Below are 26,851 nucleotides of genomic sequence, written 5' to 3'. Positions count from 1 at the left end.
CACATATATTACAATATTTTCCCATTTAAAATACTAAGGTAATATATAAGATTTTAATCATTTTCATATTATTCTTTATTCAAGTTTTAGAAGTACTCATTTTACGAAGTGATTTGTTGATTGGATAGTTTATGAGAAAAGATGCCACCATTACTTTCCTGAATTTGCTTCCCACTGTACCAGGATTTTCAGGAGAGACTTCTGGAACTTAAAGTATTTCAGGATCTTAAGGCACATCAAAATCACCATTATTAACATCACTATGAAAATCAATTATCACTACTAACCCAGAAATTTACAAATGACTGCTCTTAATATGTGCAGACTCCATATTAGGCCTTAAGGATTGAGTTTTTAAATAAATTCCTGATTTGAGGGGATGAGAGTTAAGGCATATGTCTTCCATAAAATAAGAGTTTAAAAAGACGGGCACCTAGGTGGTACAGTCAGTTGTGTGTCCGATTCTTGGTTTCCACTCAGGTCAGGTCGTGATCTCAGGGTCATGAGATTGAACTCTACAGCGGCTCGGAACTCAGCACAGAGTCTGCTGAGAACTCTCTCTTCCTTTTCCTCTGCCCCTCCCCACCCCTCCTCCCATGTGCGCGAGCTCTCTCTCTCTCTAAAATAAGTAAATAAATCTTTAATTTTTTTTAAAAGTTCAAAAAGAAAGGGGCGCCTGGGTGGCGCAGTTGTTAAGCGTCTGCCTTCGGCTCAGGGCGTGATCCCGGCGTTCTGGGATCGAGCCCCACATCAGGCTCCTCCGCTATGAGCCTGCTTCTTCCTCTCCCACTCCCCCTGCTTGTGTTCTCTCTTGCTGGCTGTCTGTCTCTGTCAAATAAATAAATAAAATCTTTTAAAAAATAAAAATAAAAAGTTCAAAAAGATGGAAATATTCACTTTCCAAATGTTTATATTTATATATATATTCATATATATTTACATATATTATATTTCAAATGAGTTGGAGCTCACTATAAAAAATTTAAAACAAGATCAGTATCTCTGACAAATTAAAATTTCTGACTAACTACTTTTTACAAATTATATTTAGAAATTGGAAAGCTGGGTAGGTATTTATACAGTACCTTTTCTAAGCACTGATAGCAGTAAAAAAAAAGATAAAAATCTTTGCATTCAGGAAGATTATACTTTAGTACAGAAGACAGACCATAAACAAAAAAAGCAAGAAAGAGAGAGCGAGAGATTATACTTAGATTAGAAGTAGAAAGTGACAAATGCTAAGGAGGAAAACAAAGCCGGGAAGGAGGATAAAGAAAATGGAAAATAATAAGAAGTGAGCTATAATTTTAACTAAGGTGATCCAGAAAGCCCTCAAAAACAATCTTTATGCAGGGGCGCCTTGATGGCTCAGTCAGAAGAGCATGCAGCTCTTGATCTCAGGATCCTGAGTTCAAGCCCCATGGTGGGCATAGAGATTACTTACATACATACATACAAACATACATACATACATACATACATAAACAAATAAATAAGAACTTAAAAAACCCACAACAATCTTTATGTATAAACATGATTTAGTTTTTTAGTTTAAATAATGAGGGGTGCCTGAGTGGCTCAATCAGTTAAATGTCCAACTCCTGATTTCGGCTCAGGTCATGATCTCAGGATCATGAGATCAAGCCCTCTGTAGGGCCCTCTGCACCAGGCATGGAGCCTGCTTAAGATTCTCTCTTTCCCTCTCCTCTGCCCCTCCCCCATCTGCACACGCACACTCTCTCTCTGTCTCTCTAAAAATAATTAATTAATTAAAAATTATTTAACAATATCCCAATCAGCAAAGTATGCCCGTAGGCCCTTAACATAAGTAGGAAGTAAACAACTACATAATTATAGATTTCAAAAAAAAAAAAAAAATCAAGGGATCCTTTTTATCACCTACTATGGAAGAACTTAGAAATTCTTGTCCCAAAAGGATTAAAATAAATAAATAAAAGTTTTAAGACAGGAATTCAGAAAGTGGCCAGAAATGTAAAAAAAAAAAAAAAAGAAAAAAAGTAACTCTCTAAGGTAAAGATGAAAAACCATAATTAAAATCACTAAAATCATTTTCTTAGAGGCCTTAAATACACAAAATGTTAACCAAAGGGAGCTTTGAAATAATTTGTTCTCAAAAAACAAATAGCAATTTTCTAAAGATGAGGAAATTATATATGTGATAGCCATTTTTTAAAAGAACTAAAGGAGAAATCCTAGGATTAATGAACTCGAACTCATAAAGACTAAATATGAACAACAAACGAGAACATGTTACATAAACAAAAGCCAGATCCTAACTTGAACTCTCCTAGGAGTAACACAAATAATTTTTATATCTATGCCACCTTTTATCTGAATTTCCATTAATCATTATTGTTATCTTCTTGGTTCATAAAAAAAATAAGGAATGGTAGTACTTCGTGAGTCTGAGGATAAAGGAAACTCTGATGTCCTGCTAAATTTATAATTTAGTCAAAAACCTGTGTCTTATCTTTCTCTCAATCTTTTCTCTTACCATTTTTTCAGTAGTTGGATGTCTTCTTGAAAGGGTGTAATAATGAACCTTACAGATATGTCCCAGACACGTAAGTATCCTTAATCCCTGGAATCAGCCTAATTATATACAGCAAGTTTTTCACAGTAGCATCCCTACATTTCATCTCAGTTCATCCTAACTCGACAGATTTATGACTATGAAATAAAGCAGACAGCACTATGCTCAATCAAAAGGAGAATGTGCAATGACTTAGGTTACAGTTAAAGTGGCATGACTAGGTCTCAATGCTGGCCGGTGCTGGAGGAGGGATTAGACTCAGTCTAACATGAGCCCTACTGTGCTACAGCCGGTGCTCAGCAGTTTCCCTCTGCACTTCCACGACTTCCACAAGCAACCACCAGCAATTTCAGGAGATAAAGTAATCGAGAAAAATACCTACATGGTTTACATTTGATACGGACTTTTGTGAAAGAAGTCTAAAAGTAATGCGTTTTTATTTTATTTTATTTTTTTAGCATTTGTATTTTCAACATTATATCTTAGTGTTTCTCAGAGCAGCTCAAAATGCGTCCCATACCTCATCTTTTTCATCCTTATAATAGTCTTTACTGCATAAAGTTCACGTTTCTCACTTTAAATTGCAAGTAAGTGGCAGAAGTAGCTAAAACTTTGGTCCATCATATTGGAAATAACACAAAAGCCATCCTTTTATAGTTACTGAATAAATAACAATTAATGCTTTAGGCATTTCCAAAGAAGAAATGGTTCTACATAAGAATATGCTTCCATAATGACTGGTATTTTTTGTCTCCAAAGTAATTACTACTATAGGTATTACTTGTTTATAGGAAGCATGAGATGATGCCAAGGAAAACAGAACCCTGATCTATAGAAAACTAAGGCACATTCACTGCCACATTGTTAGAAATAATGAAAATTAGAAACAACCTGAAAACATTCACCAATTGTGCATGTAGAATAGATTTTTATACTTACATACTATAGAAGAGAGTGCAATCATTAAAAAGAATACAACATATCTACATGGAAAGAAAGCCATGTTATATTGGCTTTTCAAGTTGGAGAGTTGGAAGATTAGAGAACAGTATGTATAGTATAAACCTTTCATTTTAAATGATTTTTTTACTGGGGGCAGGGGCAGAAGGAGAGAGAGAGTCTTAAGCAGGCTGCACACCCAGCGCAGAGTGTGACACAGGGCTTGATCGCACAAACCTCAGATCATGACCTGAGCTGAAATCGAGTTGAACACTTAACCAACTGAGCCAGCCAGGCCCCATAAACCTTCTCTATTTAAAAGAAATTGTGTATATTTGTATGTGTGCATTTGGGTGTATACATATTAAAGAAATCATACCAAACTTAAACTATTATATTAGGAAAAGGGTAAAGGAAGACTTCCATTTTAAAATCATATTCATCTATGTAGTTTAATTTTTTTTTGGCAAACACATATTAATGATGGACATGGCTGAGGAATGGCCTGAAAATACCTCTAAATGTCAATAGCCATTTTAGAAACAATACTGCTATTTAAGAAAAGGCATTTTCTGTTGTATTGAGTTTCATAGGCTTCAGGCTTTTTTGGGTATTTGAATGACATCTATGCAAACAATTTCTCTCTCTCTTTATTCTATTTTTCCTTCTTCCGTTACCCCAGCTCCAAAATGTATTCTTCATCCTAAGGCTTTTTAAAGTTGTTGAATCATTCACCTCCCTAATTTCCATCATTTACCCAGCTAAAAGCTGTATTCTCCCATAACTTACAGATAAATCTCAGTGCCCATTCCCACTGCCTGATTCTACATTTGAGGGCCTTGTCTGTGATTAATGCTGTGTCTCTACTATATGACCTGGCATTTTTAGCATTTCAATATAGGTGGAGAGCCAAACACTGAATGAACAGAAAGTATACTGGCAGGGGTAAGACATGCCATCTGGTTTATAAACGATAATTATTAATTACAAATGCCCGAACTATCTGACAGAGCAATTCTTCTTCTAGGAATTTATCTTATAAATATGGTCATGTGTGCAAAGTTATATATATGTAACAATTTTCAGTAAAGCATCATTTGTAATTGCAAAAGACTGGAAACAACCTAAATGTCCATTAGTAGGGGGCTGGTGAAAATATATCATGGTACATTTCACAGAATGAAATACCCTACTGCCATATAAGAATTACGAAGTTTCATGAACCAATATAAAACAATTGAAGTCAAACAAATGAAACAAAAATTAAAGCATGTAACAGTGTGTAATAAACTAGTATTTATTATAATTTATATATAATTATATTCTTATATAATTTATATGCATATTATATTTATATATAATTTCTTTGTATAAACAAAAAAAATGACACACACACATACATATACAAGCACATACTTTCTTAACTTTTCATCATTATTTGCTTCAGGCAAGGTATACTGGAAATTTACCAATTATCTCTCAGTCCCACACTCACCCTTCTCTGTCCATTCTACACTAAGTGCTGGGATTCTGAAAATTACATTTCCCGGTTTCCTGTTCAGCTCTGCCAATCAGAAAGACACTAGCTGGAGACCAAATGGCAGGAGGAAGAAGTTTCCTGCCCGTGGCTCCGAAGGTGAAATAGTTGCTGGTTGCAGCAGCAGTAGCTACAGCAACTACACCAGCTACAGCACAGGACAATTCTGGATGTGCAGCTCCTTTCCAGAGGTCCTAGCCTTGTCAGTGTGGGACCTCTTTGAATGATCCAGACCCACTCCCACAGCATCTCCAATAGCACAGCAGTAGGCCTGAAGTTCATGGACTCCGAACTTTTCAGAGTATTCCTAAATGCTTTCATACTTCTTGAGAACCAATATTCAAAAAATGTTAATACCATAAACGGATAAAGTTAGTTCCTGTGTTAAGAAAAGAACCTGTATACGTTTGTTCCTAAACAAAATTCCGGAGTCTTCTAATTTAGATATAACCTACTGTTCCCACTAATTTTCTAAAATCTTCCAAGTATAGATACATCTGTACACTAAACTAAACATTAAAAAAGTCAGAACAATTACATTTTAATTTTAAAAATTAACCAAATAGATGTATAATGGGAAGAAAAATCTGATAGACTTTAAAAGCAGATAATCCGAAACTGTGCTATTCAACATGGTATCCCCCAGCCACATGTGGTCCTTTAAATTTAAAATTAAGTTAACTGAACGTTCCTCATTCACTCTAGCCACTTTTCAAGCGCTTAATAGTCACATGAGACTAGTGGAGAACTTACTAGAAGCACAGATTAGAAATCATCTCCTAATCACAGGGAGTTTTACTGAATAGTGCTGTTGTATTTTAGAAGATAGAAGTCCTCTTCTAGGCTACATCCAGGTGAGAGACTGGGCTGCTGAGACACACATGCTACTGGTACAGATGTCTTTTATTAGGGAAACTCCCTGATGGATCTCTTCTATTTTTGTTTTTATTTTTTGGGCTGCTGGAAAAGTAAAAGCTCCCAGGAATGGTTGAAAATAGAGAATGAATATTTAATATGCCACATAATAAAATAACAAGAATTCAGGAGGCTGCTGATAATCTCCCAGAAAGAAGACATCTGAGATGTCTAGGAGAGGATTCAGGAAAGGAGACAGTGGGAGAGGTTATGAGGAGTCAACAAGACAGAAGGCAAGTGGGAGCCCTCAGGTAAACAGCTAGTAATAAATTCCCATGGCAAGGAGATCAAAAAACTTAAAGTTGTTTTTAATATTCAAGTTGATATTGTTGCCTGTACTGTACAAGGCTGAGTAGTGTTCAGTTTTCCCTAATCTTCAGTAAGAATCTTTTATACACAAGAGCAGTGACTCAGTGGAGCTTGGAGGTTATAAGAGAAACATAAAACTTCAGACGAAGAAAAGGTAGCAGCCATAAGAAGGAGGAGCAGTGAGGTTGTAATACTTGGTGGGAGCAAGAAATTACAGCAGGAGAACCTCCAGCCCCCCCTCCCCGTAGTAAGCCCCAGAGAATTTAGAGAGGACTTGTGGGAACCTATAATATTAGGGATTAGAGTTGGAGCTATTGTGACAGGAAAGGTAACCCCAGGAGGTAGGAGAATTGTAGGCCATCCAAGCGACAGATACTTGGAGCATACATGTACACGTACGACATATATTTATATTTGTACTCCAGTATAGAAACTACACAAGGTAAAAAAGAATTGGTCAAGAAGTTTAAAAATAACACCTTTAGGGGCGCCTGGATAGCACAGCGGTTAAGCGTCTGCCTTCGGCTCAGGGCGTGATCCCGGCGTTGTGGGATCGAGCCCCACATAGGCTCCTCTGCTATGAGCCTGCTTCTTCCTCTCCCACTCCCCCTGCTTGTGTTCCCTCTCTCGCTGGCTGTCTCTATCTCTGTCGAATAAATAAATAAAATCTTTTAAAAAAAATAAAAATAAAAATAAAATAAAATAAAATAAAAATAACACCTTTAAGTATGTACTACATGCTAGGCCCATCTAAGCATTTTATAGGTACTAACCCATTAAACCTCAGCACAACGTTTAAGTATTATTACAATTACCTTCTTTTTATAATTAAGAAAACTGAGTAAGTTAGATGTAGAACATAATTCAAACCTAGCAGTCTGGCCCCAAAGCAATTACTCTTACCTACCATACTATGTTGCCTCCAAACTAAAGTTCAAGAAACTGGTTAGGAAATTGTTATTTTCTCTTTTCAGTGAAAGATAAACAGAACACAATTTTGGAGTCTCTGATGTTCAATAATTTAGCATTTCTAATAAAATCTGAAGAAGCAATCTGTTAGATGTTTTTAAGCCTCTATTTCTGGCTAACTTACTGGCTAATTTATGGCAAATAAGGGCTATTAATATAAACAATGTAAAATTCTTAAGAAGGAAAAAAAAAACCTCGATATTTGCAACAATCTAGTTCCATTTTATTTGTTAAGGTCACCAAGCCTCATTCAGAGGCATGACAAATACCATGCAAAATTTCAGGAATGAGTTGGAATTATCTTTGCATAATGAAATAAGATAACCAGAAAAAGGAGAGTTTCTAATGAATTCAAGTAACAAAAATTGATATAGAATTGTAAAGATTTCTGTTTCTAATTATTGAATACTGAAAGATAATAATAGATAAATAAAAGATAATAAAAGATAAAGCTGAGGAAGACCTCTGCATTGAGACTATGTCTAAAGAATGTTCAATTTGGGGGGTTGGGGTAACTGGGTGAAGGACATTAAGGAGGGCATGTGATGTAATGGCACTGGGTATTCCATAAGATGATGAATCACTGGCCTCTACCTCTGAAACAAATAATACACTATATGTTAATTAACTGAATTTAAATTTTAAAAAAAGAATGTTTAATTTTGACTTACTGGGGGTAAGAAAATTTAAAGTCGTGGAAACTATATTTGGGATTCTGGTACTGGTTTAGAATCTATCATGAATCAGATACAACAATGAGCTACTTAACATAACTGGGTGGAGCTGTGATTTCTATCATTAGTTCAATGATACCTCTTTTAACTAAGAAACAAAAAAACAAAAACAAACAAACAAAACCCAGTTGGGATAATAGTTCTGGACTCTGTTCTGGCTGATAACAAAATCTATCAAGAACAGTTCAGTTGCTGATAGCCCAGGTCAAGGGCATTATCAGAAAGGCCAAACCCACGGGGCACCTGGGTGGCTCAGTCGGTTAAGTGTCTGACTCTTGATCTCAGCTCAGGTTTTAATCTCAGAGTTGTGAATTTAAGCCCCACATTGGGCTCCACACTGAGTGTGGAGCCTACTTTAAAAAAAGAAAAAAAAAAAAAAAAGGCCAAACTCAGTGAGAGACTGGGCTGCTGAGATATACATCTTATTCAGACGACATCTAAAGTTCCAACTGACCTTTTCACAACTTCACAATAAAGGAAACCCACACTAAGAAAGGTGGCCCAACACAGCAAATCCTGATTCAAAAGGGCTCATTAATATCACAGTCATCCAAATCCTCATTCATCCTGAGAATGAAAAAATGGGAAGAAGTATTCTACTTAGCCCTAAACCAGGGTAAGGACATTGAACATCTGAGTGATTAGTGACACTTTAATCATTTCCTTTTTATCACAATACCCAACCCAAATAAACAGGTCTTCCTAGTTTTTAAGCTCCTTGTGTAACTGTCCTGAATTAGGTAAAAAATCTGGGGATAGACTCACAAGAACTTAGATAAGATGGTCCTTTACTTCTCAAACTACGTAAGAAGTCAGTCTACAACAAGCAGTCTTAAATTATCCATATGATCCAAGTGAAAATAAGAGAGAAAGCAATGCTAAATAGGGTACAAAGCTCTAAGAGATTACATTCTCCTTCCTTTACTAACCATAGTTGGAGAGCAGGGGGAGGTGGTATTGCCATTCACACAGACACCAGAGTACAAACCAAACAATGTTTCTCTTTTACTTAAAGAGCATCAAAAGCTCTCTTTTGCAAGATGAAGTCCAAGCTTCCTGGCACAGTATGCAAAAGTCTTCAGTAAGAGTGCACTATCAGCTCAGATTGGTGGAGCCCTGAGAAAGCTTTCCTAAGAGAAGCGAATTCCAAGCTACTCACGTGGGGAGGGATTTTAGGCAGAGAAAACCCAGGTGACAGAAGCCTATGGTATGTAGAGGCAAATACAAGCAGCCAGTTATCATGGAAACTTAGCGTGAGGAAGATTATAGAAATGTACTGAAACGTAACCAACTGAAATTATTTAGAACTCTAGGCTGTGTATAGCAATGACCTGTACTTCAAGGCTTCCATTTTAAAATGGATATAATTTTGTATTTTCTCTTCTATTATTTTTATTTTTAAATAACTGTACAAATAGGATATACATTGCACATGTGTGTGTGTGTGTGTATGCAAGTAAGGATAAAATTCCCCTTTAATTCCTTTAAAATCCCTACTCTCAGAAACTAGTCTGGCATGTATATTTTTTTTTTTTAAGATTTTTTTATTTATTTGACAGAGACAGCCAGCTAGAGAGGGAACACAAGCAGGGGGAGTGGGAGAGGAAGACGCAGGCTCCTAGCGGAGGAGCCTGATGTGGGGCTCGATCCCGTAACGCCGGGATCACGCCCTGAGCCGAAGGCAGACGCTTAACGACTGCGCCACCCAGGCGCCCCGTGGCATGTATATTCTTTCAGACTTTTTACTATACTTCACACTGATAAATATGTACCCACAAAAATATATAGTATCGCATCATGTTCCTTTATATTCAAAGGTTTCCATGTGAATGCCATACTTCAGCTTGCTTCTATTACTTGAAAATGTTTTGGAAGTTTACCCATGCTAAGTCCAAATAGATCTAACATTCTTTTACATTTTGGGAAACTTACACCTCAATTAATCTAGCCATTCCCTATATACAGAAAACGCTATATTGGTTATTTAGGTAATGAGAATGTATTTTCACAGTGCCACTTGGGAGTCTGGCAAGCTAGAAAGTAAATAGTTCTGGGAATCACATATACTCATCTCCAAAGTCGGAAATACTGTATCTTCTTGGTAACAATAGTTTGTTTTCAGCTTAATTGATTCCTCTTATGAAATTGAACCAGACGGATAATTCAGAGAAATCCTCAGTTTTGTATTCCAAATGAAGCCGGAGAAAATAAAATCATGGTAAATACTTGTCAGAAAAGTGTGAATCTCTTCTGAAATTATAATTTCATTTTTACCAAATAGACCTAGAAATTTTATATATCCATTGTCCATTCAATTCAGGGTTTATCAGAACAGTACCTGGTTATCTCAATCTAGTTATGCTTAATCCACATGATCCATTTAAGTCAAAACAGCTGAATTTCCTTAAATGCTTTAGCAACATTTTTCTTTTTCATGAAGTTTAAGAACCACTGAATCTGACATCTTATAATGTTGGTAAAAAATTATAGTCATAGGAACCCTCGAGGACTCAGCAAGTTTAGTCAATTCAAAATGCTCCTTGATCTAAGCAAAGAGATCAGTAAATCCTTTAATCAAGTTTCATCAAGTTTTCAACTGCATTAAAATAAAAATTTTAAATCTCCATAGCTGGCTTTAGTTTCTTTTAAATACTCTCTAAGTCGGCAGTGATTAAGGATACAAATATTAAGAGCATCCCTTTTGCAATCTCAATCACTGCCTCTGTAACAACAAACAGTGAGTGTGGGGTAGCAAGGTGAAATACAAAGTCTTCTAATTAATGATTTAATGAGATATAAATACACTAAATTTCTGTTTTGATTTGAATAAACTTTAAAATCCAATTTTTATTACACTGTATATACTCATTCTATGGTAAAACAATTGACTTCTTTTACATTCTAAGCATACCTCCCAAATTCCTTTTTTGCAAATAGGCCCTAACAATTCACATATACTAATTAATAAGATAAAAAATTGGGGGGCTTTGTGTGTTTGATTACTTCTGCATTTGTTTTTGGAGCAAGTGCATCTCAAGAAGGTTGTAGCTCTAGCAGGGAGGGCACTTTGGTCAAGGGGTTGCCTGTCATGTTCCTGAGGTCGTGGGGGTCAAACTAGTGAGGTGAGATATTATTTCGAGCAGGACTTGTCTCATAAAACTACAAACACAGGCCACAAATGAGACCTGCATATGTAACTTTAAATTTTCTAGTAAACACATTAGAAAAGAAAAAAATGGCAAAATTAATTTTAGTAATTTATTTTACCCAATATATCCAAAATATCTTCATTTCAATGTAAGATAAAAATTTTAAAATTACTGGATATTTTATGTTCTTCTATTCACACTAAATCTTCAAAATCCAGCGTGTACTTCATACTTTTGGCACTTTTCAGTTGGATTAGTCATATTTCAAGCACTGAAAAGCCATATAAAGCTAGTGGTTACCATACTGGACAGCACAGATATGGGGGGAAAACAGAAGCTTTCGAATAAACATAGATCTAGGCTTGAATTTCAGTTCCATAACTCACCAAGCTGTATGACCATCAGCCAGTTATATAAATTCTCTGAGCCCTATTGTTCTTATCAGTAAAAGAGGAACAATACCATCTGCCTTACAAATTTCTTCTAAGAACTAGTGATAATATAAAGCACTTTGGCACACTATGTGCCTAGCATATAACAGAACTCAGTAAAATCCTCCTCATCCTCATCATTACATAAAATGAAGGAGAAAAGAGGAGAAACTACCATTGTAAAAAGCCTCAAATTCAAACTTTAAAAAATGTGGAGAAAAGCAGGAAAAGATACAAGAACTTGAAATAAGATCATCAAAATGTTTTCTTTTTTTTTTTTTTTTAAGATTTTATTTATTTATTTGACAGAGAGAGAGACAGCCAGAGAGAGAGGGAACACAAGCAGGGAGAGTGGGAGAGGAAGAAGCAGCCTCATAGCGGAAGAGCCTGATGTGGGGCTCGATCCCATAACGCCAGGATCACATCCTGAGCCGAAGGCAGACGCTTAACCGCTGTGCCACCCAGGCGCCCCAAGATCATCAAAATGTTTTTTAACTGAAATTTTGTCGTCGATCCACTATTATCCATACAAAATAAAAATAAACAAAACCCATATTTTACAAAATTATGAATAATGCCAAAATAAGGTACAGCTAAAACTAGAGATATGGTGGCATTTGTCTTTTTTTTAAGCGAATCTGCCTTCTTGATTATTATTGTCAAGGCTAATAATTAGTTTCTATTTCTACAGGTGGAAAAATGGCTAGAAAGTTGAGTAGAAGGTTATTGGCATGAAAATGGGACACTAAAAAATGCTTACAAATAATCTACAAAGACTATATTATGCATACTGATAACCAAGTGTTCACTATATAATATGTAATGATAGTTTTTTCAAATAATTGTTACAGAATATTTTCATTCACTTATATAAGATATCAAAAGAAAATATATCAAACATACCTCTGATAAAAATGTTTGGGCTGATTTCTGAGCTCCTACATGGAGCAGATATTCATATACGTAGAGTGCTAACCTGGAAAATGAATAAAATATTTATTGAGAAGAGGTGTATTTAACATTCATTCTTTAAATAATGCACATACTTTTTCATTACAAATATATCATACACATAACAGTGACAGAAAATTAACTCTTCCCACACCCTTTCAGTGGGAGTTCATACATACCTGTTCAGAAAGAACTTAAACTAAAAAGTACACAAAGAAAAAAGGCAAATGTATCTTTTCTTGAAAAGAAACATCTAAATAGGGATTTTTTCCCTTGGATAATGTCACTTATCATAACCTCATTCCCTTTGTTATACCTAATATAATTGATAACTTATAACCCAATATTAATAATCTCCATAACTTATTTTAAGGTATAGTTATTATCTTTCATTATTAAAATAAATGAATTAAGTAAATGGACCTTTGAACAACTTTCTGTCCTTCGATCTTTTTGGTGAATTTAACATGAACTCCAGCTGTTTGCACAGCTGTATGCCAAAATGGGTGCTAAAATTTCATTTTAATATTTGTTCAGGCAACCTCTCCTCACTCTTTAGGTTTGATTGTTAAACGAATAAGATAATATATTAGCTTATAAGGATTCAAATTTTCAGCAAACCACAGCATTAAGTAAAGTTTAAAAACATCAAGTCATATTAAGCATTTGGGTACTTATAGTTTAAAAGTTAACACAAAATTACATATAAATTTATCATTCAAATACAGAATATTAGGTATGCACTATATACTTGTACTACTCTCATTATCTTGTGGATTCAGAATTTTAAGCTACACCATGTGGCTCAATTTCAGTTGAGCTGTTAACAAAATATTATTCATAAACCCAAATTAGTCTGAGGCAGTATTTTTAATGATATCTTGGACTGATGCCCAGATAGCTCACAACAGTTCAGTTTCTGCTACACTATATTTACCAATATTAAGCCAGGTTTACAGTAAACAAAACAATGCAATAATAACCACAATTCTGTAGAGCTACACCATTTCTCTTGCCAAGTGAATTTTTGATTGTTAAAGATTGATAGCATTTGCAAAAATGAATATTTTCTTCGTTTTCATGAAAAAACATCATGCATGTAATGAAAAGAGAAAGCCTATACAAATTCAATTGCTCTGTCCACTTAGTTCTTTCCCCATTCCAAAAGTGCCAAACACTTAAAATGAGAATTACTCTGTGGTTACTAAGTACCACAAGAGAGTAGACAGACATCTGTTGAAATTAATCATAGATAAAAAGTATGTTATTAGAAACACCTTCTAACCTCTGCAAGTTGAATGACACTTCTTAGATCATGCTTCTCAACATTTTTTCTACCCTAACACACATGAGGGACATGACATGCTTCTTTCAACAGCAGTATCTCCTGTGGAAGTGTGGTTCATCCCCAAAGTATACAACGGATACGGGAACTAGAATATTCCTATAGTTTCAAACAAACAAACCCTACTGGTGATTCTTATCATTCAATCTTTAAACACACATATCCCACACAACCTGTCCCTCCACAAACTACTCCCAACCCCATCAAATGATGCACTGACCATGTTGGCAAATCTCACCTCAAAAAAGAGAATTATGTGTGAATTTTTCCTGGAGACACTGTGAAGCCTCAAAATTGCCTGCCAGGGACAGTGTCACCCTACTGCCTGAGAAGAAACCTGGCCCCAAGTAATTCCTTGCAGTCTGTCAAATCTTGGGCCTGGCACCAAACAAATGTTAGAGGCTAGACAAGAAACCTAGGCCTAAGTCAAAGGGTGAACAATAGCGTGTCCCACCAAGCTTGGAAAAATGGGAAGCGAGAGGCAGAATGTGAAGCAGAGACACCATGGTGGTCCTTGGGGGTAAGAGAACAGACCCCAGAACAGTCAAGGCCAGAGCACAACTGTTGCTGTGTCCTTGCAATGAACACTATTCCTTAAAGTTAAGCAAATCACTTCCTCATAATCTCTTCTTTGTAATATTAAAGGGGCTAATATATTTCTACTATGTTTTCCTCTGATTAATTAGGTAACAAAAAGGATAACTCTTTATAAATGGAATTAAAAGCAACAATCTCTGCTCTTTCTCTATGGGTCTAAGATAGTGATTATAAAAAATGTATTGGAAGGGCATAGAATCAATGGGGGAAAGGAGTTTCAAACTACATCACAAAAAATTCTGAAGCATCTTCCAAGTGCTGTGCCTGTCCTCCCACCCTTGGAATCTGTGCTATAGCAGCATATCATTACCGACAAGGTGATTCAGCGGGACAGGGCTGAAGAAAACCTATCCATAATGCCACTTCATATGTCCAAGCTCTGTAACCTCCCTTGAACAAAATTAACCCTTCCAGGCAGCCAAGATCAATGCTGCAGAAAGAGTGGCAGGGGGCACTGCGTGGATGAACGATTAATTAACTCTACTGCCATGACGACTCCATTATACATCACCAGCAAATCTCCAATATTTTAACTACCATCTCAGTGCGTAAGATTTTCCAAATCTATCTTAGTCCTATTGTCTGTACCAAGCTCCAAACCTGCTTCTCTAAATTACTGTTTGAAGTTCCTAACAACATACTTCTCTTTTAAATTGATCACATCCAAAGTTACACTCATCTTCTCCACCTGTTTATAGTACCTGTGCTCACCTTGAATGAAACAGGATTTGAGTCGTTTCCACATTTGTAAAATAGAATATTTTCCTTGTTATATTGTTGAAAGAAATAGAGTACACAGTAAATAGTAACAATGACCATTATTATCAATTTCAGCTAATTATCTCACATCCAATAACATATTATCAATCATGTACTGGACTCTAATGTCACAACCTCTCCCACATTTGCCAGTTCTTTCTATGCCCCTTCCTGCTCCTGGCAGACCCCTCAGAACCACAGCAATAGCAGGAACATTTGCTCTAGCTTTCAGATACAGGTACTGTGTATTTCCCAGCAGCTCCGTACAAGAGAGGCATCAGGGCCACCAGAAATAAGAAACTCCAGAAGGTTCTGGGGAAAAAGCCCTGCAGAAAAAGATACCATTTGCACACAGATGATTCCACGGAAGTGGAGAACGACACTTATCCCCATGTAGGTAACTCATGGCATGGTCCCTTGCCCCATGGCATGAGATCACCAAACATAAGACCACATTTTATTTGGATTCAATTTCTACTGAACAGTAGAAATTTTAAAAAATAAATAATGAATATACAAATATTTAAAATGTATATACTCTCAAATTAACATTTTTTTTCCTTTGAGAATCTTTTAAAAACTTAACTACTTTTGATAAATTAGAGTGGTTATTTGACCTAATGGATTATAATGTGATCCAAATATGTAAAAAAATTAAGAAACATGCAGTAAGAGTCTATATACATGTACATATGTATATGTATACATAGTGTCCACAGAAAGAGAGTACAAGGGAACATGAGTTATAGCTAATGACAGAAACACTGATAACAATAAGAAGTAACAGATGAAGACTAACGGATAACAGACAGGAAAAGAAAACCTAAACAAAGCCTTAAAACCTTATGGCCTACTTAGAGTGGGAGCAAACATCCCCACACCTCCTTCAGACCTGAGGGCAACTTTCCTTATAGCATTGTCCTCTAATTAACAATCATAATGGTAGCTTTCTGTCTCCAGCAAAAGTTTTAAACTTTGTGCCACTCATACCTAACAATAATCTAAGATATTTGGCTACATAAAAATATGAAACCTCTGATATTTTCTGAAACATTTTTTCCCAATTTGTTGTTTGACTTAATATCGGTCAGGGTTTTTTTGGGGGTGAGGGGACGGATTTAGATACTTTAAATTTTTTTTCAAAGATTGTATGTATTTATTTGACAGAGAGAGAGAGAAGGAGAGAGCACACAGCGGGGGTGAGGGGCAGAAGGAGAGGGAGAAGCAGACTCCCCGCAGAGCAGGGAGCTGGACTCAGGGCTCAATCCCAGGACCCCGAGATCATGACGAACCAAAGGCAGATGCTCAACTGACGGAGCCACCCAGGCACCCCAATCACAACTAATTTTAAAATGTAGAGAATGTTAAATGTCACTGTAAATCAAAGAAATATATATTAAAGCAACGATGGGATTTAAATTCTTACTTAAACACATAATATGTGAGGGAATGGATACTCATACTGCTGATGACAGTAAACTGGTCTTACTGTTTAAAAACCAATTTGGCATTTAGTACACATCAAGAATTTGGAAAAAAAAAAAGTTTACACACTTTGACCCAATAATTCCATTACTGGGCATCTAGCTAAAAAATTACTGTAAATGCAGAAAAGCTTAATGCACAAAAATTTTTAACCAAAGATTATGTAGAACAATCAAAGAATAAATAAATAAATAAGTAAACTGGCGGGAGTTACAGCGAAATATTTTTGCATTAGTTAGTTTCATGTTTAAAAATATAATTCAGAATTAAGTTATAAATCTATTCAATAATCACTAAGTGGCTCCTCTCTGCTTAACTACTGAACTTTAAAATCTATGAAAATGTCATTACCACATGACCAAATAAAATTACTTCAAATTTAGCTTGTGAAAATTACAAAATCTAACAAAGAAAGATTTTTACCATTCACATGAACAAACTCTATTACGTGCCTATCACTTAACAGTACTAGGACAACTAAGTATGTAACTAATAATGCATATACAACAGGTACCGTCACTCATGAGTCTAATTACAGCAAATTCTCAACCATCCTTAGAAATAACGGATTTTACAGTCTGAGAAAGGGGTAAAGACCTTGCTTCACTCTATTCTTTCTATAATCCAGCTATCTAATTTGAGATTAAATCTCTTCCTCCAAAGGAAATGGTAGGGGGAAAAAAGCAACTATGGGCAAGACATTAAAAAGTTTTCTAGAACATAGTTGTTAATCTGCGAACAAGTTTTCCAAGCTACACATAAATAAAAGGTGAATACCTTCTATAGTTCAGAGCTAATTCCTAACTCTTTCTACATACATGTATATGTACATATGTAAATTATTTATGTATGTGTGTATGGTATATCATTATTTTTAAAAATCATTATTTCACAAAAGTCAGCTAATAGAAAAAGTCTAACTTTTTAAAATCTGAATTTAGAGAACAGTTAAAGTGGATATGACTGTTGATATTATAGAAAGGATGTTTTTATCTTGTGAACAGGATTTATCAAGTTACCTTTACATTACATGTGCTAGTTATAATAACATATAATTTAATATTTATAAAACTTTACAGGAATATATACTATAATGTGTGCCACTTTTTTGTAATCTGTAATATAACATTTTATTATGTTTCACAATATTCCAATGAGGGACACAGAGTTATGAACTATGTAAAAATATTATTAGGTAAGTGTCTACGCAATGAAAAATCCAACTACCAATAAATGACCATGTCTGTCAGCCTGACCATAATGTCCTATATCTACTTTTCAAACTTAAGTCTATCACCTATTAAAAAATCTGTCCTTTGCACACTATCCTTTTAATATTTCAACAAGATGTAGTGTTGAAATTGAAAAGTAAAGAAAGCTGCCATTTAATATGAGAAAACATCCATCCCTTCCAAACTTCAGTGATTAAAACTAATTATTAGCATTTTGTAATCTTCTTACATTTAGCAAGGAAAAAGAAAGAAAAGAAAGATTCAAATAAACATAAAGCTTTCAACTTAATAGATCCCCGTTTGTAAATTTAAAATTCATTCGGTTAGGCCCTGAAAAAAAAGAAAAAATTCTTTTGGTTAATTCACTATATGTACAAAGTCTGAGGGATGACAGGGTTGGATAATAACTTTTTAAAAAAAGCTATTCCTAATTTGTTTTGAAATTACATTACTATAACGTACTTTACCTGTTTTATCTCTATCTCCAGCACCTAAAATGGTAAGTATCCCAATACATTTTTTTTTAAGATTTTATGTTTATCTCCACACCCAGGGGCTTGAACTTACAACCCCAAGATCAAGAGTCACAAGCTCCACTGACTGAGTCAGCCAGGTGCCCCTCCAATACATATTTTTTAATGAATGAATGACTCTCTTACCCCATGCATAAGGCTCTTATAGAACCCTTTAGTTTCTTCCATTCAAGGCATTCAAATGAGAAGTGTCAGATAACCCCTGGGATAGTATTAGCATCCCTTTAGTATCCTTAAGATTCACCTTCGCAAAAAAATACTATAGTTTGACAATATGAACGTTGGCAAAACAATTCTGTCACACTGATTCGATCCCTATATACAAAAAAATTATTGTTTTGAAGAAATAAGTTAGTCTTCTTAATCATGGGTGGTAGATTTTTGTTTTATTTGTTATTTTTAATAAAATTAATCCTTAAAAGACAATCACTTCCTTCTCTCCTCTTTACTTCCTTTTAAAAGAAAATAAGTCAAGGTTAGGGAATAAACAATAAAAAGATGGTAGAGGGCTACAAGAGGAGTATTTTGTAAAGAATGGTCTAGTTCTTCCCATTTAGCACTGGTGAGCTGTATGTATCCAAAATACTACACCCAAAATTTAGTCCCCATCTTTTGGCTTAAATCCCAATGTCAGTAACCAGAGAAGACTTACATACAGAGAACTTAAAACAGATTAATTTCTACCAGTCTTTTCTAGTCACACTGGATCTGGAAAAGAGATCTCTCTTATTCCTGAGCCACTGTATAATTCTAGTGTTGACCAACGACATATATCAATATCCAAATGCAATTCCTAGGTGATAAAATGCCAGTAGTTAACTGGATCACAGCTAGCTAACAAGTAGCAACGAGCGTTTGAGCTACTGAAAGGCTGCTCATGAGACTGTAAGTAGTTTAGCAGTGACACTACATCAGCCTGATCAAATTTTCAACAGAGCTTATAACCTGGTGCTAAGGAGGTATAAAGAACTAGAAATCTGTTTCTAACATCATCTTTTTAAAGTTCTTCATCATTAACAGTGAAGCTAAAAAATTGACTAGAGTGTAAAAAACTGTCTATGCAACCACACAATAATACTAAAACCCAGCCTTTGTTTTAAACACCCTAAATGTCTATTTTTTTTATATTTTCAGTATCAGTTTTAAAGAAATAGAGGGGCACCTGGGTGGCACAGCGGTTAGACGTCTGCCTTCGGCTCAGGGCGTGATCCCGGCGTTACGGGATCGAGCCCCGCATCAGGCTCCTCTGCTATGAGCCTGCTTCTTCCTCTCCCACTCCCCCTGCTTGTGTTCCCTCTCTCCCTGGCTGTCTCTATCTCTGTCGAATGAATAAATAAAATCTTTAAAAAAATAAAAATAAAAATAAAGAAATAGAGACCTGATATATATACAAATACTAAAGATACTAAATGTTCTGGGGCAGGGATAACTGCATCAGTTAAGGTAGGGACAGGAATGAAAGATTTAACAATCACATGGATACCTGGGCATAAAAAATATGTAACTCTGCTAATGTTTCATTGATGTCGGTTAGGATAGACAAATAATGTTTGGGAATAGGATTTGAAATGAAATGATTTGGTGTATCTAGAAACAGAAACACTTGCCTTATATAGACAGGCAAGTTCAGGATTAAAATGACTACTATCAATTTGGGGGAACTAAAAAAGGCTAAGATATAAAAACAAGAATTCATAAAAAATTAATCAACAGTTTGTAGAAACACAATTACTCATAGAAAATTCATAGTAAAAATTCCCATCCGATCTTCTGTCTAAGCTATATACATTGGAAATAGAGTACTGACCATACTTGATAATAGTACTTACTCCATTTTAATCTAGCTGGAAGATTTTATACTTTATACCCAGGCTCCCACTTGCCCATGGAATCTTGATATACACAGTTTAAGTTTTTACTTTCTGTGTTCTCCTTACAGAGAGTAGATTTTCCTTACATTCACCCAGAACACTAATCCTTCTTAATCCTTGCTGACTAACCCTGGAAGTCTTCCCATACTCTATTTCAATGTTTTAACATCAAAATTAACACCAGACACAAGACTTCTACTTATGCCATGGAGGAGTAAGTGGGACTGAACTTGCCCTCTTCCTTTAGACAACTAGAAAACTGGATTTACTATATGATCAAACTTGAGAGGGATGAGGCAGCTGGAATTTGTGGGCAGAGTATCAGACAGAAGGGAGCTACACAGGAAAAAAGCTCCAACAATCTGCATAGGAGTTCTTTTGCATATGTATGAGGTGAAATTCCACCAGGCTGAACAAAGAACAGTGCTCACACGGGGCTGGGAAACCCTAACTACCCACAGTAGAAAGACCTCAATGAACACCAACAACATTTTGCAGAGAATCACGGGTCACCCATCACAGGTAGAACTAAACTAGTCTTAGAGTAAAAGTAGACTTCACCCTAATTTAAACAACCCGAATCGAGCTTGTAACAGTATAAATGTGTAGCCAGATTGATTTGGCTAGAAAATAGCTTTAAGTAAAGATAAGTACAAAAAAAAAAAAAAAAGTGATGCTGGGTATCAACTCAGAGATATTAAGATAACATTCAGGTTGGTAAATGACTGGGCCAGTGGGTACAAGGTGTATATGGGAAATCTTTGTACCTTTACTCAATTTTGCTGTGAACCTAAAATTGGTCTTTTTAAAAAAGTATTTTTTTTAAGGTGATTGCGGTGGGTAATGGAGTTTCTTACTTCCTTCTCTGTACTGTTCTGTATTTTGCAAATTTCCTATAATCAAGAAAAAACTATTTTAAAACTTAGTCATGAGCTCACAGCTCCTTCCCAAAGCTTATTATAAATTATTATCTATATGGAACATTTCCCAACAAGTACAGATGAACAGTAATAGTTTACTCTAATAATGTTATTTCAACATACTATAACCAAGAAAATCTTCCTCCTAAATAATGTGAATTATGTAGCTCAAGAAATTAAGATGAGTAGAAAATATTCAAAAGACGTCTAATGTTTTCCTGCTGGCTACTAAACACCAAAAGTAACTTATTCAGAATTTCTTCCAGGCTTTATCGCCTTTATTTTTCTTAATTCTTCCTATTAATTTTCCTTTCTAATCTTTGCACATGCCATTTTGGCATCTGTTTTCTTTTCCCATTCACATCTGTTTTCTTTTCCCATTCACTTAACATTCTCTACTTTTTTTTTTTAAGATTTTATTTATTTACCTGAGACAGAGCAAGAGAGAGAGAGAGAGAGAGAGCACAAACAGGGTGAGGGGCAGAGGGAGAAGCAGACCCCCTGCTGAGCAGGGAGCCCGATGTGGGGTTCAATCCTGAGACTCCAGGATCATGACCCAAGGCCGAAGGCAGACGTTTAATAGACTGAGCCACTCAGGCGCCCCTACATTCCCTATTACTTTTTGCACCTTCTTTTTTAATGTTTTCCCTTATTCCAACTTCTTAACCCCAGCCAGATCTCTATGGTCATCTAGCTATAACATATAACATTTGGCATTTGGTAATATCTTTAGTTGGACCTACCTCATTATTGTCATATTTAAAGCATCCACATTAATATGCACCATTAAGTAAGGCTAGCGCTTGTGATCCATTTTCCATATTCCCTAGAAGAATTTTGGAAGACTTTTTCTCATAACAAATTCCAGCAATATCTCTGATCTCTACTCCTTAAGGTATAGGCAGAACAGGAAAGAAATGCTTCAGAAGAACAGAGCTACAGACACAAGGACACAGAACTCTTAATACTACAGAAGGAAGTGGGCAGGTGTTCAAAGGAAAACTGCAACTTGGGAAAGACAAAGGATAAGTCTTTCCCTCTGATTTTCAGTGAATATAAATGTATGGTAATTATTTTTTTAAATTCTTTGGAGCTATTGTTTTTTAAAGTTCCATATAAAATAATCAGAACTATGTATTTGTTTTTTTCCCAGATCTTCATCTATTTCCTAGCATTAGTCAGAAATATTTAAGACACTTAACAGCATTCAGTTTTTCAGACCATTTATTCACCCCTTTCTTAGATGACTGTTAAGCATCTATTTTGTGTGAAGTACTGAGAACCAATGAAATATTAATTTAAGACCCACTAATGAAGAATCTATGGCAATATGGTCAGAGAATGCATCTTTACACCAAGAAAGAGTTTAACAAATTAGTAACATAAAAATAAATATAAATACCTAATGTTAGAAACATAAACTATTTTCAAAAATTCTGAGAAAATTTATAAATAAACACATGCTGATCACCATCAACAGTTAGCAAGCTCATACTATCACTCTAGATGTCAGGAGGGAAAAAAAGGAGACACAAATTTTGCTCTAAGGTAATTTTCAGACTTGTTAATGGGATGAAACATATAATTAAAAATAAGATCGGTAATATAAAGTAGCATATGATGGGTGTCCAGGCAACAAAACATCAAGAAACCAGAATAGGAAAAGGCCATTAGAAGAGACTCTTGACAAAAGAGCTTCAACTGACAGAGGAAATGGCACTTAATCTAGGTATTAAGGAAAATGGGATAAGCAGGAAGAAAAGGGGATTTTAAAGAAAAGGGTAATAGCATGAAAGAATTATCTAAATTATATTCGACACTGGTGGTCAAAGTAAAATTCTCTATGTACCTGAAAGTAATAAAATGGTTTCATAAGATATTCTATTTTTGAGACAGATTTCTATATACCGATACACAATAGAAAGATTCTACTCTAGTATTATGGATTATAATATAGTAATAATAGCAACTTATATTTATAGTGTTATTTACCTTATAAAATGTTTTCATATATGAAAGTAATTTATTATTGAGGAGCAACTTACAGTAATTTTATTTTATTAAGAATTTTTTTACATAATTCTTTCAATTATTTTTTCAGCTTATATTAAAATGAGCCTTATTATGTACATCTGTAATTGAAAAAATGTTTATCTAGAAGCCATTCGCTACCACATCTCCTAATTAAAATTTAGGTTACCATGAAAAGCTTTAGAATACAGAAATTTATTTTATGTTCAAAACATAAGCAAAAACCCACTCCTTTTTTAAATATCAGAAAGTGGATTTGGTATTTTTCAGATTTAGATAAATGCAGTCTAATTCTTCAGTTGTATTTGTATCTAAAATAAATATTTAAAATGTAGCTCTACATAAGAAGCCAAAATAATCAATAGATAAAAGAGAAAAACAGCCAAGGTGGGTGGGGGGGAGAAACCAAACAAGATTAAACACAACATGAGCCTCTACAAAACTAATCTCCAGATATTCAATTTCTAATCAACTGCACTAAAGAAGCATTTAGCATTTATGGGTTTCTAAATCAGTGAAAAGAAAGTGAGCTAAGAAATCTGACTTCCTTAAGTCCAGATAGAAATAATCAAACTAACTCCTTGATTTTGGATAAGCAATCACAGCATAATCAGCAAATTTGAAAATAAAATTTAGGAGATATTTAATATATTTAAATTCCTGAATTCATATCCCAAAAGAATAAATACTGTGAAACACTGCACTAAATCTGATTAAGGTTAGTTTAACAAAAATAAATATAAAATCCCATGCTTGAATCAAAAAACCTGTACAGGACAGACAAATATAATTTAATAACAGCCCATGTAAAAAGACAGGTTTTAGTTGACTATAAGTTTATGAATAGCATATTTGACTGCCCTGCCAAAAGAGCTAATTTTATCTTTAAACGTGTTAATAAAGTATAGAACTAGAAAGGAGAGGTAATATTCCTAGAAAGATGAGGAAGAAAAAAAAAAAGACAAGTCATGAACGAACAATGGTTGAAAGTGTCAGTGATGCATTGCCTGCAAAAAGAAAAGGCCTAAGTATTTAATAGGTTGTCAACTATTAGAGGGATTGGTCTAATTTCATATGGCCACAAAGGGTGGAGCTAAAACCAATGGTTAAAGTGAAAGGAAGGCAAATTGTAACTCAATATAACCAAGTAACCATTAGCGCTATCCAAAAATGTTATGCGTTGGGAAGAACCATTTTGGAATTGGGAAATGGGAGCGTCCAAACAGTAAAAGTACAGGTTGAATATAGGGATACTGAAGAGGCTCTATTCATTGAACAGAAGTTTGGACCAGATGACCTTTAAAGGACTTCCCAAGTACAAGATTATATAATCCTATTTTAACTAAAATATGGCCCAGAACAACTGAACTATTTGGTGGAAGAGTTGAGATTAGGATGTGTGACTCTTAAAGCTTAGACCACTATATCTAGAAAAATACAGCAATATATGATTCAATATCTTCCTCAAAGAAATCATATATCCAGGAAATATCATGCTGTGACCAAGTAAAGGACAAAGAAGTGGCAAGCTCACCTGTCAAAGTTGAACCTAAAATGTAAAGTATACCTATGGGAAAAATCTAACCCTACCAGTCAAAAATTATTCAACGAATTCCATGTATATTGGTTTGATGGGTAAAATCAGAGCAAGCAGAGTTCCAATCAATAACAAGAAAGAGGTCTATCACCATAAGATTATAAGAGAATAGGCAATTTCTAAACACATTTACTCCTTCCAAATTCCCCCAGATGTTAGCTTTTCAAAGAGCAGAGAATTGCTACATCCTATATTAGTTTAATCCTTTTAACCTAATCCACCCTATAATTAGAAACCATACTTTTTATTTCAAAACAGTTGAAGGGGATAAATTACACTAATATTGACAATCACAAAGCCAGCTAAATAGAAAATGTGTTATAATGGGTTCATGGTAATAAATCAGATTACTATGCCATTTCAATGTTTTCTTGGCATATCAAAATATAATTTATAAAATGTAAGTAAAATATTTAAGCAAAGGTCTGCCTTCCATAATTGGCTTCCCTAAATATCTGCAAAACTAAATGTGTTTGAAAGCAGAATGGTCTGCAAATCCAAACACTGTCAAGTGCATAATCTCTTCCTGTCTTTAAACAGTTCCCTTCTGATTATCCACAGTAACGTACAAGAAAAATACCATGAAAGTGCCAAAACAGCAGATTAACCAAATTTACAGAGCTCTAAGAAGTTTCTATTCTCCTCCCCAAACACATACACACACACAAAGAATTTTAACCTTTTCTATATCAGAGTCTATTAGTTGCCTCCAAGGTCTCTCACCAGAGTAGGAAGAAGCCACATTTTTAGTTGGATGTTATGGTTTCCCAGCTAAAAAATAATGTTCCCCTATTTCCCTTGAAGCTGGGTATGTTCACTTTCCTCGAGTTTGGCCAAAGAGATAGATTGAGGTTGGAAGACTTATACAAGGGGGTACACTCTTCTGTGTTCCCTTACCCTGCTCTCAGCCTGTAAGGAGAACATGAGGGCTTTCAGCCTCCATCTTGAGTCACAAGAAAGACCTTAGGAATACCAGATGCAACACACTGAATGTTTGTGCCCCCCCCCCCAAATTCATGTGTTGAAACCCTACTTCCAGTGTGATGGTATCTGGAGGTGGGGACTTTGAGAGGTAAGTATATCAGGAGGGTGGAGTCTTCATAAATGGGATTAGTGCCCCGACAAGAAGAGGCCAGAAAGCTAGCTAGCTTTCCTTCCATTGTGTGAGGATACAAAGAGAAGTTAGCAGTCTACCAGGTGAAAGAGGGTCCTCATCAGAACCAGGCCATGCTAGCACTCTGATCTTGGACTTCCAGCCTCCAATGCTGTGTGAAATAAACTTCTGTGCTTCCTAAACTACTCAGTCTATAGTACTTTGTCATAGCAGCCCAAGCTGACTAAAACACCAGAAGAGGTAGAAGGGGTAGAGACCCCTGATAACTTCATGCAACTGCCATTGCAGCCCTGGAGTCTCAATCTTCAGACTTCCTTTATTTGAGAGGAAATAAATTTTACCTTATTATTATTTAGGGCATTTAGTCTTGTACAACCTAATCAATTTCTAAACAGCACATATGCTGTCAAGTCAGGCCTGCTGTCCAGCCTTCCCATGATACTGATTTCCTCACAACTGATCCAAACTGCCCTGCAGGGTCAGAAGTAGTCACTGTACAATCTTTGTCTTAGTGTACTTCTTTAGTGTATGTGATTCTGGTGATAAGCACTCCTTTGGACCTAAAACATCAAATCACTTTCTACTCATTCTCCTCCATATCTTAAATCCTTGCTTTGTTTTTCCTATAAGTTTTTTTCCATCCACCTACCCTTAAACTGTTGATAGTCCCTAAGTTTACTTCATGGTTCTTCTTTTCATTCCACATGTTTTCTTAGAATGACTACGCCAGTCAATAGAAAACAGTCAATGCTTTATACTACTAAACCTCTATCTGCAACTCAGAATTTGCTAAAATCTCCAGATGGATTTATTCAACTGTTTACTGGGCATACCCACCTGACTTCCCCCCAGGCAACTTAAAGGCCATATTCCTCTCCC

General features: G+C 35.3%; 1 protein-coding gene across 9 annotated transcripts in view; it reads right to left on the bottom strand.

The window, feature by feature from the left end:
• Positions 1-26,851, bottom strand: part of SSBP2 (single stranded DNA binding protein 2) — a 279,994-nt gene that overhangs the window by 193,120 nt on the left and 60,023 nt on the right. For all 9 annotated transcript variants that reach the window (XM_045796354.2, XM_045796355.2, XM_045796360.2 and 6 more), the window contains exon 2: positions 12,441-12,513. In XM_045796354.2, the coding sequence (XP_045652310.1) occupies positions 12,441-12,513 (73 nt within the window). The remainder of the gene's footprint in view (positions 1-12,440; positions 12,514-26,851) is intronic.

This window comes from Ursus americanus, chromosome 5, assembly GCF_024610735.1.
Source record: "Ursus americanus isolate L20-20 chromosome 5, mUrsAme1.1.p, whole genome shotgun sequence".
Lineage (NCBI taxonomy): Eukaryota > Metazoa > Chordata > Mammalia > Carnivora > Ursidae > Ursus > Ursus americanus.
Note: the sequence above shows the minus strand (reverse complement) of the source record. Positions and strands in the feature narration are given on the sequence as shown.